Source organism: Coenobita brevimanus, chromosome 34 (assembly GCF_032717465.1).
Source record: "Coenobita brevimanus isolate Jiangsu-jjx chromosome 34, ASM3271746v2, whole genome shotgun sequence".
Lineage (NCBI taxonomy): Eukaryota > Metazoa > Arthropoda > Malacostraca > Decapoda > Coenobitidae > Coenobita > Coenobita brevimanus.
In genome coordinates this window covers 8,028,802-8,044,874 of record NC_136987.1, presented here as the reverse complement: position 1 = coordinate 8,044,874, position 16,073 = coordinate 8,028,802, and the positions used below count along the sequence as shown (strand labels likewise).

At 44.6% G+C, this 16,073-nt stretch overlaps 1 protein-coding gene across 1 annotated transcript; it reads left to right on the top strand.

Moving 5' to 3' along the window:
* Positions 1 to 14,986: 14,986 nt before the first annotated feature.
* On the top strand, positions 14,987 to 15,415 carry LOC145396093 (uncharacterized). Its single transcript, XM_080269559.1, has one exon. It carries the CDS (start codon positions 14,987 to 14,989, stop codon positions 15,413 to 15,415), a length of 429 nt encoding a protein of 142 aa, XP_080125685.1.
* Positions 15,416 to 16,073: the final 658 nt, after the last annotated feature.

Sequence of the window (16,073 nt, the reverse complement as noted above, 5' to 3'; positions counted from 1 at the left end):
TTATGAGGAAGTGGAGACCCCCAACAGCATCAGCCGACTGTGAATGGGAGGTTGTACATCAAGTTGTCATCCCTCGTGTTTGTAGGCAGGATATCATTAGAGTGGCTCATGATTCCAGTTTGGCAGGACACCTTGGAGTGAGGAAGACTGTGGCACGCATTTTGAAACACTTCTACTGGCCAGGTATCTTCAGGGATGTTTCCTGGTATTGTAAGTCTCTTCACACCTGTCAAGTTGTGGGGAAGTGTAATCAGACCGAAAAGGTTGCACCTCTAGTTCCCATTCCTCCTTTTGAGGCGCCATTCACCCGTGTGTTGGTGGATATTGTGGGCCCTCTTCCTAAGACTTCTTCAGGATTTTCTTATGTGTTGACCCTGATTGATATGGCTACTCGTTATCCTGAAGCCATTCCACTTAGAAATATCTCAGCAAAGAACGTGGTTAAGGAAATGCTAGGGTTCTTCACAAAGTTTGGTCTGCCCAAGGAGGTACAGTCAGACCGGGGAAGTAATTTCATGTCAAACGTGTTCAAGCAGTCTCTGAAAGAGTTGGGCATCACCCAGATCACGTCTTCAGCTTACCATCCCCAGACCCAAGGAGCGTTGGAGAGATATCATCAAACACTCAAATCGATGCTCAAGAAATACTGTTTGGAACATCAGAAAGACTGGGATAAAGGTCTTCCATTCGTTGTGTTTGCTGCAAGAGAATCTCCAAATGAATCACTGGGCTTCTCACCTTTTGAACTACTGTTTGGCCATGAAGTAAGAGGACCCCTTAAGTTACTCAAGGAATGCTGGCTGTCGGAGGAAGATGACGTCAACCTGCTGGAGTATGTGATGAAGTTCAAAGAACGGCTGTCCATTGCTTTACAGCTGGCGAGAGAGAATTTAGGAGCTGCTCAGGAGAAGATGAAGACTTGGTATGATAAGAAGTCCAGGTTACTCCACTTTCAGCCAGGAGATCAGGTTTTGATTCTGCTACCGGTGCATGGGCAACCTCTTCAAGCCAAGTTTAGTGGGCCTTACTTCGTGGAGAAGAAACTCAGTGATGTCAACTATGTCATCGCCACACCAGATCGTAGAAAGAACAAGCAACTATGTCACATCAACATGCTAAAGTTATATCACAGGCGGGACGAAAATAATCCAGTCTGCACTGTGGCTGTTCCACCCGAGTCTGCAAGTGAAACTCTCCCATGCAGTATGAGCCTGAGTGATAGTTTGGGGAAGAATCCTGATATCATGAATGATCTCCAGACTATGCTTTGTCATCTACCTCCCGAGGAAAGGCGGGAGTTTTCGGCATTACTGCAGGAGTACCAGCAAGTGTTCCGTGCCACTCCAGGAAGAACCACTGTGTTGATGCATGATGTCGATGTTGGAGACGCAAAGCCAATTAAACTGCCTCCTTACCGTGTGAATCCAGTGAAAGTTCCTCTCATCAAGAAGGAGCTTGGCTACCTGTTGGACCACAAGATGATTGAGCCCTGCCAGAGCGAGTGGAGTTCTCCTGTCACTCTGGTCCCTAAGCCAGGGGGGTCACAGCGGCTTTGCATTGACTACAGATGTGTTGATCAGATAACTAAAACAGACACTTACCCTCTCCCTCGTGTGGAAGATTGCATAGACAAGATCGGAAAGGCTAGGTACATAAGTAAGTTTGATTTGTTAAAGGGATACTGGCAAGTACCTATGACTGAACGTGCTAGGGAGATCTCATGTTTTGTAAGATTATGAAAGACTTTTGCATGTTCTGTAATGCCATATACAGATTGTTTTAGAGTAATAAGAAATTTCCTTTGTAAATTTCTTTTTCTTTGTGGGGAGGTGTTACATAGCCTATGATTTCATCATCCTTTGTGTAATTTTAACGCACAGTATGCTGCATGTTTGATCACGAGCCTGTTCTGCCTCAGTCCCCCCCCCCCTTCTACCGTTATAGTAGAGTAAGTCGTCCTTTCTGTTGTTCAGTGCGGGATTTTCAGCTCTTTGTCCCCATGGCTTCATTTGCGCGTCCTTCTTACAAGTTGTATCAAGCTCTGCTGGCCCCTATATAATGAGCTCAGTCTCTGCATCATGGCCAATTAGATCTGCTCCTCATTTTGTTCACATCTCTGTCCTCCCCTGTACCGTTATTATTGAGTGCTCAGGAAGTCTCCAACCATCCAGCAGCTGTGTAATTTGAGTATAAGTGTTGTTGCATTTTTTCTTGTACTGTGTAGCATAAGGTTGATTCTTAGGCCTAGTGAGGTTTTTTGTAATTCGTGTAAGGGTTCTTTGTCAGTCATCATTAATAATATTTTGTATCTGTAATAATTTATCTTGCATTAACTGAGCATTACCCAGTGTAGTTTCATTTTATCAGGGCTGCCTTAGATATATTTACTCTTGCTAATTTCGTGTTAATAGAGGCTATTGCAGTTAACCATATATTTAACCTGTTTTTTGCCATTACATTATCCTTATGAGTCCTGAATGTTTTCTTGTTAGTTTGAGCATTAAACTTTAACTTGTAATTTTACCTAACTCTTTTGTTTTGAACCTGGAACTTTACGGGACAGTAGTGATTATTAGTATTCTCACTTAAAGTGTACATTATCTTTCTCTGTTCCGTAACATAAATTTGGCGACCTCATATCAGGATATTCAGGATATTATCATAAGGATATTGCTTGATATTTTGTGACTGTGATTTATTCATGATGTCTACTATTTCTACACTTGATGAAGCCAAAGATTTTTTGTCAAATGTGCAAACAGTGTGTGATGTAGAAAACAGAACAAAGAATGATCTTAAGCTTGTTGCTCACCAATTGGGAATTGTTGTTCGCTCTCATCATTCTAAAGATCAAATTTTTGACATGATTCATGAAAGCTTGTTTAATGTAACTCCTCCAAATGAGCAAACGCAGATTGAATTAGCTAAGTTACAGCTAGCCCTGTAGGAGGCCCGTGCTAAGGAGGCTGAAGCACAAGTTGAACTTGCCAGGATTCAGGCAGACCATGAGTATCGCATGAAACAAGGTGGAACTGGATCATCTAACTCTGATGATTTTGATGTGGCTAAAAATGTTAAACTTGTCCCTCCTTTTAATGAATCTGATTTAACAAAGTATTTTCAGTTGTTTGAGAGGGTAGCTACAGGTTTTAATTGGCCCAAAAATTATTGGCCAGTACTCCTTCAAACTGTTCTCACCGGTAAAGCTCAAGTAACTTATGCATCTTTGCCTCAGGATCAATCTGATAATTATGATGTAGTTAAGAGCTTGATTCTTAAGGCCTATGAGCTTGTTCCTGAAGCTTATAGAGTAAAATTTAGGACAACTTACAAGCAAGATAAGCAATCCCATGTTGAGTATGCAAAAATCAAAGAAGATCTGTTAGAGCAGTGGTTAAATTCTAAGAATGTGGATTCTGATTGCGGTAAATTTAAGCAGATGATTTTGCTGGAGGACTTCAAAAGGTGTGTTAATAAAGATGTAAGCCTATATCTTGATGAGAAAAGAATAGATAATTTGTCTGATGCTGCAGTTTTAGCTGATGAATATGTTCTCACTCACAAGAGATATTCTAAAGAAAAAGGGAAAGCTGAGAGTAAGTAACGTTGCCTCTACTCAGAGTACAGGTAACAGGAAAGAGAATAAAGATGATGTTTCTCAGGAAGTAAATAGCAGCTTCACCTCTAGATTTCAGAAAAGTAAATGTACTTATTGTAGTAAGCTTGGTCATACTACGGAGAGATGTTTCAGGAGACAGCGTGATGTGAACAAAAAGGAGTCTTTAAATATTCAGTCAATTGGTCTAGTGTCCACTCTTGAGAGTTCTCAGAATTCTTTAACTGAGTTAACTGAACCTGCTTTGAGGGGTAACTTAAATTCTCATGATGGAGCTCCTCTTTTGAGCAGTAACGTGGGTGACACTCTCAAGAGTTCATGTGCTAATTTCCTGCCTGATGGTTTTGTCAGTCCTCTGGACAGTAATGACAGGAAATCAGTTAAAATATATCGTGACACAGGTGCTTGCCAATCCCTTATGCTGACCAGTGTTCTAGGCTCTAATGTTAACTCCTCTGATGAAACTGTAATCTTACAAGGTGTAGGGAATAATTACTTCTCTGTCCCTCTGTGCAGAGTGAATTTAGAGTCTGGTTTTGTTAATGGTTCCGTTATGGTTGGGTTGGTTGAGACACTCCCAATGTCAGGTGTGACTTTCTTACTTGGAAATGATATTGGTGGAAGTCAAGTGTGTCCAGCTCCTCAGTTGTCTAGTGAGCCAGTGGCTGCGTCCCAGGATTGTGATGTCCCTGATGTGTTCCCTGCATGTGCTGTCACTAGGGCTAAGTCTAAAGTTACTGGTGATTTAGAGGATAATGATGATGATGATGTTATCCTAGCTGACACTTTTCTTGCTAGTTTGGACCACTCACCAGATGAGGCAGTACCCCGTAGTGTTGATAATTTGTCTCGTCAAGAGTTGGTTGAGTTGCAGGTTGCTGACCCTGAGTTGAAAGGTCTAGCTAACTCTGCTTGCAGTGAAGAAGAGTCAGCCGGTGCTTCTACTTGTTATTATGTAAAGTCAGGAATACTTATGAGGAAGTGGAGACCCCCAACAGCATCAGCCGACTGTGAATGGGAGGTTGTACATCAAGTTGTCATCCCTCGTGTTTGTAGGCAGGATATCATTAGAGTGGCTCATGATTCCAGTTTGGCAGGACACCTTGGAGTGAGGAAGACTGTGGCACGCATTTTGAAACACTTCTACTGGCCAGGTATCTTCAGGGATGTTTCCTGGTATTGTAAGTCTCTTCACACCTGTCAAGTTGTGGGGAAGTGTAATCAGACCGAAAAGGTTGCACCGCTAGTTCCCATTCCTCCTTTTGAGGCGCCATTCACCCGTGTGTTGGTGGATATTGTGGGCCCTCTTCCTAAGACTTCTTCAGGATTTTCTTATGTGTTGACCCTGATTGATATGGCTACTCGTTATCCTGAAGCCATTCCACTTAGAAATATCTCAGCAAAGAACGTGGTTAAGGAAATGCTAGGGTTCTTCACAAAGTTTGGTCTGCCCAAGGAGGTACAGTCAGACCGGGGAAGTAATTTCATGTCAAACGTTTTCAAGCAGTCTCTGAAAGAGTTGGGCATCACCCAGATCACGTCTTCAGCTTACCATCCCCAGACCCAAGGAGCGTTGGAGAGATATCATCAAACACTCAAATCGATGCTCAAGAAATACTGTTTGGAACATCAGAAAGACTGGGATAAAGGTCTTCCATTCGTTGTGTTTGCCGCAAGAGAATCTCCAAATGAATCACTGGGCTTCTCACCTTTTGAACTACTGTTTGGCCATGAAGTAAGAGGACCCCTTAAGTTACTCAAGGAATGCTGGCTGTCGGAGGAAGATGACGTCAACCTGCTGGAGTATGTGATGAAGTTCAAAGAACGGCTGTCCATTGCTTTACAGCTGGCGAGAGAGAATTTAGGAGCTGCTCAGGAGAAGATGAAGACTTGGTATGATAAGAAGTCCAGGTTACTCCACTTTCAGCCAGGAGATCAGGTTTTGATTCTGCTACCGGTGCATGGGCAACCTCTTCAAGCCAAGTTTAGTGGGCCTTACTTCGTGGAGAAGAAACTCAGTGATGTCAACTATGTCATCGCCACACCAGATCGTAGAAAGAACAAGCAACTATGTCACATCAACATGCTAAAGTTATATCACAGGCGGGACGAAAATAATCCAGTCTGCACTGTGGCTGTTCCACCCGAGTCTGCAAGTGAAACTCTCCCATGCAGTATGAGCCTGAGTGATAGTTTGGGGAAGAATCCTGATATCATGAATGATCTCCAGACTATGCTTTGTCATCTACCTCCCGAGGAAAGGCGGGAGTTTTCGGCATTACTGCAGGAGTACCAGCAAGTGTTCCGTGCCACTCCAGGAAGAACCACTGTGTTGATGCATGATGTCGATGTTGGAGACGCAAAGCCAATTAAACTGCCTCCTTACCGTGTGAATCCAGTGAAAGTTCCTCTCATCCAGAAGAAGCTTGGCTACCTGTTGGACCACAAGATGATTGAGCCCTGCCAGAGCGAGTGGAGTTCTCCTGTCACTCTGGTCCCTAAGCCAGGGGGGTCACAGCGGCTTTGCATTGACTACAGACGTGTTGATCAGATAACTAAAACAGACACTTACCCTCTCCCTCGTGTGGAAGATTGCATAGACAAGATCGGAAAGGCTAGGTACATAAGTAAGTTTGATTTGTTAAAGGGATACTGGCAAGTACCTATGACTGAACGTGCTAGGGAGATCTCATGTTTTGTAAGATTAGGAAAGACTTTTGCATGTTCTGTAATGCCATATACAGATTGTTTTAGAGTAATAAGAAATTTCCTTTGTAAATTTCTTTTTCTTTGTGGGGAGGTGTTACATAGCCTATGATTTCATCATCCTTTGTGTAATTTTAACGCACAGTATGCTGCATGTTTGATCACGAGCGTGTTCTGCCTCAGTCCCCCCCCCCTTCTACCGTTATAGTAGAGTAAGTCGTCCTTTCTGTTGTTCAGTGCGGGATTTTCAGCTCTTTGTCCCCATGGCTTCATTTGCGCGTCCTTCTTACAAGTTGTATCAAGCTCTGCTGGCCCCTATATAATGAGCTCAGTCTCTGCATCATGGCCAATTAGATCTGCTCCTCATTTTGTTCACATCTCTGTCCTCCCCTGTACCGTTATTATTGAGTGCTCAGGAAGTCTCCAACCATCCAACAGCTGTGTAATTTGAGTATAAGTGTTGTTGCATTTTTTCTTGTACTGTGTAGCATAAGGTTGATTCTTAGGCCTAGTGAGGTTTTTTGTAATTCGTGTAAGGGTTCTTTGTCAGTCATCATTAATAATATTTTGTATCTGTAATAATTTATCTTGCATTAACTGAGCATTACCCAGTGTAGTTTCATTTTATCAGGGCTGACTTAGATATATTTACTCTTGTTAATTTCGTGTTAATAGAGGCTATTGCAGTTAACCATATATTTAACCTGTTTTTTGCCATTACATTATCCTTATGAGTCCTGAATGTTTTGTTGTTAGTTTGAGCATTAAACTTTAACTTGTAATTTTACCTAACTCTTTTGTTTTGAACCTGGAACTTTACGGGACAGTAGTGATTATTAGTATTCTCACTTAAAGTGTACATTATCTTTTTCTGTTCCGTAACAATATATATATATATATATATATATATATATATATATATATATATATATATATATATATATATATATATATATATATATATATATATATCATCATAAATATTACAAACTACACAGTGAGAGACAATTACACGATTTACACTGACATATGTGTTTTATAATTTTATGAGCAATGAAGAGAAAGATAAAATATGATTTAGTGTGTAATCCTATTATGCTAGTAGAGTTTCATAATTGGTGCCTGAAGGATCAACATTAACAGTGACAAATACCCTCACACAGACACCAGAAAACGATCAACAAAATATAAATTCCGAAACAGCATCAGACACACAAGAACAAGCAGAAAAACCAAACTCAGGAAACAAAACATACTCTAGATGAAGACAAGCAAACAGATTCAATTTACGCTGAAGTAAATAATGATGACACTTGGTCAGAATTTTCGGATGTAGATAGTCTATCTATCTATCTATCTATTGCCAGACGCCTCAATCCCGTTCTGGGTGACCACAAACAAATCGCCTCCACGTCGCCCTGTCCCCCGCCATTTCACTGCCCTGCTCCCAACTCACCCCCCCCCTCTCACATATACCTCTCCACCCCATCCCTCCATCTCATCCTCAGACTTCCCCTCCCTCTTCCCCCCTCCACCTCACTCACATACACTCTCTTCGTCAGTCTTTCACCCTCCATCCTCTCCACATGGCCAAACCACCTCAGTGTATTCCTCCTAACGCTTCCTATCACATCCACATCCACACCACAACGCTCCTTTATATTCTCATTTGTCAGCCTGTCTCTCCATGTGACTCCACAGGCTTCTCTTAAATAACTCATTTCCACTGCTCTCACTCTTGACTTGTGTCCTTTCAGCAACGTCCAAGCTTCACTTCCATACGTTAGAGTTGGTATCACAATACTGTCATGTAGTAACTTTTTCACTTCCATGCTCACTTCCCTGTTTCTTATCACTGCTTTCAAAGAACCAGCAACCTTTCTTCCCTGCTGTACCCTTTCAAGCACTTCACCCTCCAAACCTCCATCCTTTCTCATCATACTACCCAAGTACTTAAACGTACTCACATTTTCCAATTTCTCACCATCCAACCTCGCTGTACATTCACTGACTTCACCTCTCTCAAAGATCATCACTTTACTCTTCCCTACATTCACCTTTAGATTCCGTTTCTTACAAACTCTCCCAAACTCATCCACCAAGCCTTGCAGCACTCCTTCGTCTTCACTCAACAACACAGTATCATCTGCAAACAACAGTACAGGGAGTTTCCAAACACTACCCTCTCTCACCAGGGCCACTCTAACATCCACTACCCTACCTTGTACCTCTTTTATTACCCCATCCATGTACACATTGAACAACCATGGAGACATGACACATCCCTGTTTCAACCCAACCTTCAAAGAGAAAAATTCATTCAGTTCACCATCCACAGGCACTGCAGCCTTAGCACCATCATACATATTCTTCACAGCATTCAACAACTTTCCATCTACTCCATATATTCTTAACACTTTCCACAATCCTTGTCTATCCACCCTGTCATATGCTTTCTCCAAATCCATGAAAGCCGCATACAACTTTTTTCCCTTCTCTAGAAACTTTTCCACTAAAGATCAAAGAATGAATATCTGATCTACACAACCTCTTCCCTTCTTAAAGCCTCCCTGTTCTTCTCCCAACTAATTCCTCTGTTCTTTCTCTAACTCTGTCAATAAGTATCCTACCACACACTTTTCCTATTATGCTAAGAAGACACATGCCCCTATGATTACCACACACTTCTTTTTCCCCTTTTCCTTTGTACAAGGGAATAATTATACCTGACTTCCAATCCTCCAGGACTCTACCTTCCTCCCAGGCCAATCTGCACATTTTCCACATCCATTCTACTACTATCTCTCCCCCATACTTCAGCATTTCACCACACACTCCATTTATTCCTGGGGCTTTCCCCAATTTAACTTTCTTCATTGCTTCCACAACTTCTATCCTACTGATTTCTTCCTGTCTTCTCACCTCCCTCCTTCTCCCAGCCATTCCCCAGCCACTTATACTCCCATTACTTCCATCCTCTATGTTCAACAGTTCCTTAAAATGTTCTCTCCATCTGCTCACTTTTTCTCCTGTCTCCACTAGTAATCTACCATTTTTATCTTTCACTCCCCTGCGGTTGCATAATTTCCAAGTGGGGGACCTGGTATTGGTGACGGATTGGAATGTACCCGTTATCACTGGGTTCTTAGAAGACTGCTAGAGGTGAATCCCGGTGATGATGGTGTGGTGAGACATGTGAAGGTCAGGACATCTGCAAGCAAACCCTAACCCGCCCTGCCAACAAGCTGTGTCTGCTGGAAGGAATTGACGAGTGAAATGGTACATGGTATTGGTCATAACCAACCAACGGGGGGAGACTTACCGCATCTAACGCAGTAAAGGAGAGAAAGAGAGAAAGAGAGAGTGCAGGAGAGAGGGAGAGAGACACAAGGATGCTTATGCGGTGTTTACACAGTTTATATACGGTCGCGTTAGCATAACATCCATCAGCGTGGCATTAATGAACACCAGGCCTTAGAATAGACGCTATGGGCAAGTGTGGGTGAGTGTGGGTCAGTGTGTGGGTAGTCGGGGACGAGTGAGGGACGAGGGACTGTTGATCCTTTGGATTTACTAGACGGAGAGTCCAAAGGGTGGAGTTCAAGCACGAGGTGTGACTCCACGACCATCCAGTGAAGGTGTTATCGCTGTGAGGATATTACGCCCGTGAAGGCCTGGTGCTGTGTACTTCACACCCTACCCACACACTGATACTGTAAGACGAAAATAGGACCCGCCACAAGTGAGTTGCCCTTGCTTACTTTAAGTATTCTTATTAATCTGCACGTGGTTGATGTCACGACATAACCCGATTATAAATGTAGGAAAGTAAGAACGAGAATTAAAGCGATATGTGTATAGGAAGGAAACTTTGGCAAATTGTAATTATGTGTATGACCAAGTGTTGTAACAATGACGAATAAAGCCATTATAGTATACTGAGAGAGTAAGAATGCAATTCCAGGTATGACCGAATAAATAGTCGAGTCCAGCTGCTCGGGTTTCATTACCCTGTTTCCCCCTCCATGAGTGCAGGCGGTTATAGTCATACTTGGGGTCCGTTGGTGGGGGAGCGGGCCTAACCACGACCGACGACAACGCTGGGTGGTGCTAAAGTCTACGGAGGTGACCTACCTACGGTCGGCGACACCGCCACTCAGGACATCTTGGGTTGTGAATGGGTAGACCCCGCAGGACTGTGAATGTTAATAAACAACTTTACTCAGGCGATTGAAAACTGGGAGCTGATATGCTACGTCTGGTTCATTTGAAGAAAATACGACGTTAGTTTACCTACTGGGGGAGGAGTTTATTGCCTGAGCCGGACCATACTAAATAACCGTGATTCATCAAATGTGAGAGATGTGAGTGTAATATTCAAGAAGTCGGTATTGATATCGCGACATCGTGTATACAGTATGCTATGAAGTAGTGGATTAGAACTAAGTAGTGTACCTTGGATGTTATGAGTTTTGATTGATTTGGACTATTCTAATGATACTGTACCGATTTGTGGAAGTATTTACGAGATGCAGGGGGTACTTGATTGTCTGGTGGAGGAAGGAGAAAAGATGGGATTGGTAATGAATTGTGGAAGGACTGAAATTATTAATATGAACGTTGAGAACCGAATCTATTGTGTAATTGGGGATAGTGTGGTGAAGAATGTAAAATAATTTAAATATCTGTGAACGATTGTATCATCTAATGGATCATTAAACAATGAAACAGAGGAGAGGATTGGAAAGGCTTGGCTAGCTGTTGGAATGCTGAAATCTGTTTGGGATAATAATATGCTTTCGGTGCATACTAAAGTAATAAGTTACAAGTCCACGGTTAGACCAATTTCAAAATATGGGCATGAGTCATGGTACAGTACAATTGCAACAGAGAGAATATTAGGATTTGAGAATAAAATGCTGAGAAGGATACCTGGGATAAAGTGGCATGACAGAGTTACAAATGAAAGAGTAAAGGATATTACGAGAGTGGAACCAGTTGATGAATATGTGAGACTGTCTCGCTGGAGATGGGAAGAGACAAACATTGTGGAGAGTGTTCATCGAGGCCTTATGGATCCCGTAGGGCAGGGGTCGGCAACCTTTTCAGTGCGAGGACCAAAGAAAGCTTCTAGGAGTAGCCTGCGGGCCGGAGTGCCAAAGAGAACCCAATAGTGACAGTGTACAAAAATTTTATAGAAAAGCAGGCAAACCAGTGACTAGATTACTAGAAATTTATTGAAAAACATGCAAATCAGTGACTGCAGAAAACAGAGTTATCAAGAGACATGCAAATTAGTGGGATGGTTGGTGCTGTTTGCCATGGAGAAGTGATTCAATGTCTGGATCGATTGATGAGGCAGACAAGAGCAGAATGTCATTGAGGTGGCGGTCACTTAGCTGGGAGCGAATGCGAGACTTTGTATATTTCATTTTTGAAAAGAGTTGCTCCCTGGCGATTTTCCGTGGTGCTTCTGTGGTAAAGATCTCAGTCATGCAAATTTGCCCCGCGCTACCCGCCGCGATCACGTCGTGAGGCGCCGACTTACCTATTAAGTTGGCTGGGCTGTTGCGGGCCGGATTGTTATATAAATATCAAGCAGAGTGACGGGACATGAGTTCAGACTCTGCGGGCCGGATCTGGCCCGTGGGCCGGAGGTTGCCAACCCCTAGGGTGCCACAGGAAATGATTGATTGACTGATTGATTAATTGATACTGGTCTGTCATAGAGAAGGTTCTGGTGTGCCACTGTACTTGAAAGACTAAACTCAGTGCTTGCTGTCTGGCTGTTTGGGTGTATGATGGGATAAACACTGCATGAATGGGAGTGTGACTAAGAGAGTTACTCGTAAAAAAAAAAAAAAACGAGAAAAAAGGGGGGGACGGAACCTAACATACCAGGCGGAGCCCAACCTGAACATACCGGGAGGAACCCAACCTAACATACCAGGCAGAACCCATCCTAACATACTGGGCAGAACCCAACATAACATACCAGGCGGAACCTAACCTGAACATACCGGGCAGAACTCAACCTAACATACTAGGCAGAACCTAACCTGTGCATCCAACCTAACATACCAGGCAGAACCCAACCTAACATACTGGGCGGAACCCAACATAACATACCAGGCGGAACCTAACCTGTGAACCAACCTAACATACCAGGCAGAACCCATCCTAACATACCGGGCAGAACCCAACATAACATACCAGGCGGAACCTAACCTGAACATACCGAGCGGAACCCAACCTGACATACCGGGTGGGATCTAACCTATAACATACCAGGCGGAACATATCAGCATGGACAACCCAGAGGGAAAGGAATGGGTGGAACATAACGGGCAGAACGTAACACATAGAACAGCCCAAAGGATAGTCGAGGAGGCCAAGGAAGCAACAGAGGGAGAGGAGTACGAGACAGATGCTGTGGGGACGGTGATGGAATAAAGAGAAGAGGAGAGGGTCGAATCTGTGCTGCAAGAATGCTTAGAGAAGTGGCCAGCAGTTGAAAGCAGATAGGCTGAGGCACACGAGAACGTATACATCAGGGTCCTCATACTGGCTTTGTAAACCCTGCAAGAACAGAACAAGGCAGTCCGTGATCACCTGACACAGTTGGAGAGCACGATGGAAATGGAAGGGAGGAACAAAATGAGCTTGAGGTCGCAGGTACAGCCAGAGACAGTAGTGGTACGTGAAGGACCGGCAAAGAGGCCAAGATACAGTGATGGCATGGGAGACAAATAAATGTGGGAGACTAGGGAACCCCAGCAGGGGGAGTGAGAACAGACGCAAGAGACCATGAGTTTACATCACGAAGAGTCAACAGTTAGCGGGCGAAGGCCAGAGTGGCAGACGTCAAAAAAAAAAAAAAGGCTAGGTGGGGACAGGAAGAGCTGACACGCACTATCCCTATGGGCATCGAGATGATAGCCTCCAGCTTGAAGGAATTGATTGCCACCATGAAGTTGCCACAGACCCAACTACCAACCTTTGAAGGAAATAGCCAGAGGGAGTACTGGGGGTTCATATGTGTATTTGAACTGCACGTTGGGAGGACCGCAGTCCCTAGAGGGATATAAGCTGCAGACGCGCATGCAAGCATGTGCAGAGCCTGTCAGGGACACACTACAAATGTACAACTATTTGGACCCACGAGAAGGTTCCAAGAAGGCGATGGCCATATTGGAGGACAGATACGGAGACAGACATCAGTACGTCTGAGAGATTGTGGGAGAAATACTTGAAAGGGACTGTGATCAGGGATGAGGATGAGGGTGGCCTTAGAAAATTCGCCAATGAGTTAGGGTCATGTAATTTGAATCTGGAGACCATCAGGAGATTATGGGAGTTGGCCACCGCTCACTGGACGGACACTCACTCGTGTCAGTTACCTGAGAGGGCACTTATGCAGTATGAAGAGTATCAGGACGAAACCTTTGCCCACTTGCCCACAACAAATGATACGGGTATTATCTTGACATAAAAAAAAAATAAACTATATTCTGGAGGAGGCGGACAGAGTGTGTGTGAGGAGGGGAACCCAGGAAGGGGGACGGAGCAAAACCACAGATGAAGGATGAGAGAAAGCTGAGAGATGATCGTCGTTGATACACTCAGTGGGAACGGGTGCATGGAAGCAAGTAGGGAGTACACAGGGCAGAGCTGGAGGGAAGTGCTCCCTGTGGACAGGCTGACAAACGGGATGAGGCAGGCATGGAGGGGACACTTAAGAAGCCCAAGCTCGAAAGGGGCAAAGGCGGGAACGAATGACTCACCACCACGACAGGGACATGCATGGGCGGCTTCACAAGGTGGCATTGCCCATTGTTGAGGTAAAGGTGGCTTGTGAAGGATTGGATGCCGTGGTCCAGACGAGAGAGCACTTTTGGACTCTGGCAACAACCAAACCTTCTGTACAACCCAGTTGGCAAGCAGGCTAAGGGGCACCAGGGAGAACTACATGGGTAACACTAGACACAATAACTCGGATGATGGTGCAGCGAACTTAAGAGATAGACTTAGTGAATAGCAGTGGGAATGGCCATAAACTGAACCAGAAGATATCGCTGCCTGGATGGTTGTCACTCAGCGACTACCTGCAACGCTGAAGGATTTGGTAGCCTCTGTACAGGACACAGCACGATGGAGTCATTTGATGGGAATAGAGCCACTGGACACGTACGAAAGTGAGGTGCAACTGCTGATTGGTCCTGATGCGCCACGAGCATTGACGCCCTTGGGGGTCGGGTACAGGAGCAGTGGAGAACCTTTGCAATAAAGCCACCGCTAGGGTGGACCATTGGCGGACCTGTACGACCTCATGCTGAGGTGGTAGACAGATCAGATATGGTAGGATATGTGGCCGTAGTCAACTATAACTCTCAGGAAACATGATTGGAAGAGCAAGTGTGACAGTTTTGGGAACTGGATGCAAGTTACCTGAGGAAGGGAAATGGCTTATCTGCTGAAGACAATAAGGTGATAAATTGTGGTCGGGCACAGCAACAAAGCTGATGGGACAATAACAACTCCCTATACCATTCAGACGAAATCCACCCTAGCTTCCAGACAACAAGTTGAGGGCTAAGGAGGTTAGAGGGCCTGAAGAAAAGGCTGCTCAGGGACCCATTCTTATTCTGGTGTTATGCAGAAGAGATGCAGCTGCCGCTAGATGAAGGGTACACTGAATCGGTTCCCGACAATGAACTTCACACAAGGCCTCACGTGACTTGGCATCTGCCACACCATCCGGTGTTAAACCCGAAGAAGCCCAGAAAGGTGCGTATCGTATTCGACTGTGCAGCAGAATGTGGGTCGGTGTCTTTAAACGGCCAGATGCTACAAGGGCCTGACCAAAATAACAAACTGCTGGGGGTACTGCTACGGTTTTGCCAAGGATCGTTGGCCCTCATGGCGAACATAGAGGCTATGTTTCACCAGGTCAAAGTAGCTCCAGAACACAGGGATGCCCTACAATTTCTTTGGTGGCCGGAAGGGGATGTACAGTGGACACCCCACACATACGAGATGACGGTACAACTTTCGGTGGAATCTGGAGTCCGTCATGCGCCTTGTATGCCTTAAACAAGCCATCTTAGATCACAGAAATGTATGTCCTGATGACGTGGTGGGTGCCCAGTGAAAATTTATGTGGACGACCTGCTTATTTCAATGCAGTCTGCCGACGAAGGAGTAAGAATGGCAGAACAACTGCGGCATGTCACCTCACTGGGGGGCTTCAGACTCACCAAGTGGGCAAGCAACAATAAGCAAGCACTTGAATCCGTTCCTGAATCAGAAGGGCATAAGGGAGTATAGGAGATTGATCTAGAATGCAAGCCTCTCCCTGCAGAACGAGCACTTAGAGCAAGGTGGGACCTAAAGAAGAACCAAATGGCAGTGGTCATCAAGCACTTTGAGCGAGAAGGGTTAACTAAAGGGAGGGGCCCCTTGTGTGTAATCAGCTCAGTGTATGATCTGCTAGGATTCCTTGCGCCATTCCTCATTCGCATCAAGGTCATCTTCCAAGAGGAATGCATAAGGCTGAAAGGGTGGGATGAGGCTATATCTGGCAGCAAAGGGGTACGGTGGGATGGAGAATGATTGACCGGATGTTAAAGGGTGTCACGTTTGTCGCCGAGTCAGTTGGAAGGAGTCACTGCAAAGACAAGCTGACCTCCCTGCCGACAGGGTATGTGTGGTGAAGGCACCGTTTGCGCATACTGGAGTGGACTGCTTTGGA

What these genes read in the sequence shown, in the direction of transcription:
- LOC145396093 (XM_080269559.1), top strand. Translation starts at nt 14,987, where the DNA reads ATGCAGCTGCCGCTAGATGAAGGGTACACTGAATCGGTTCCCGACAAT.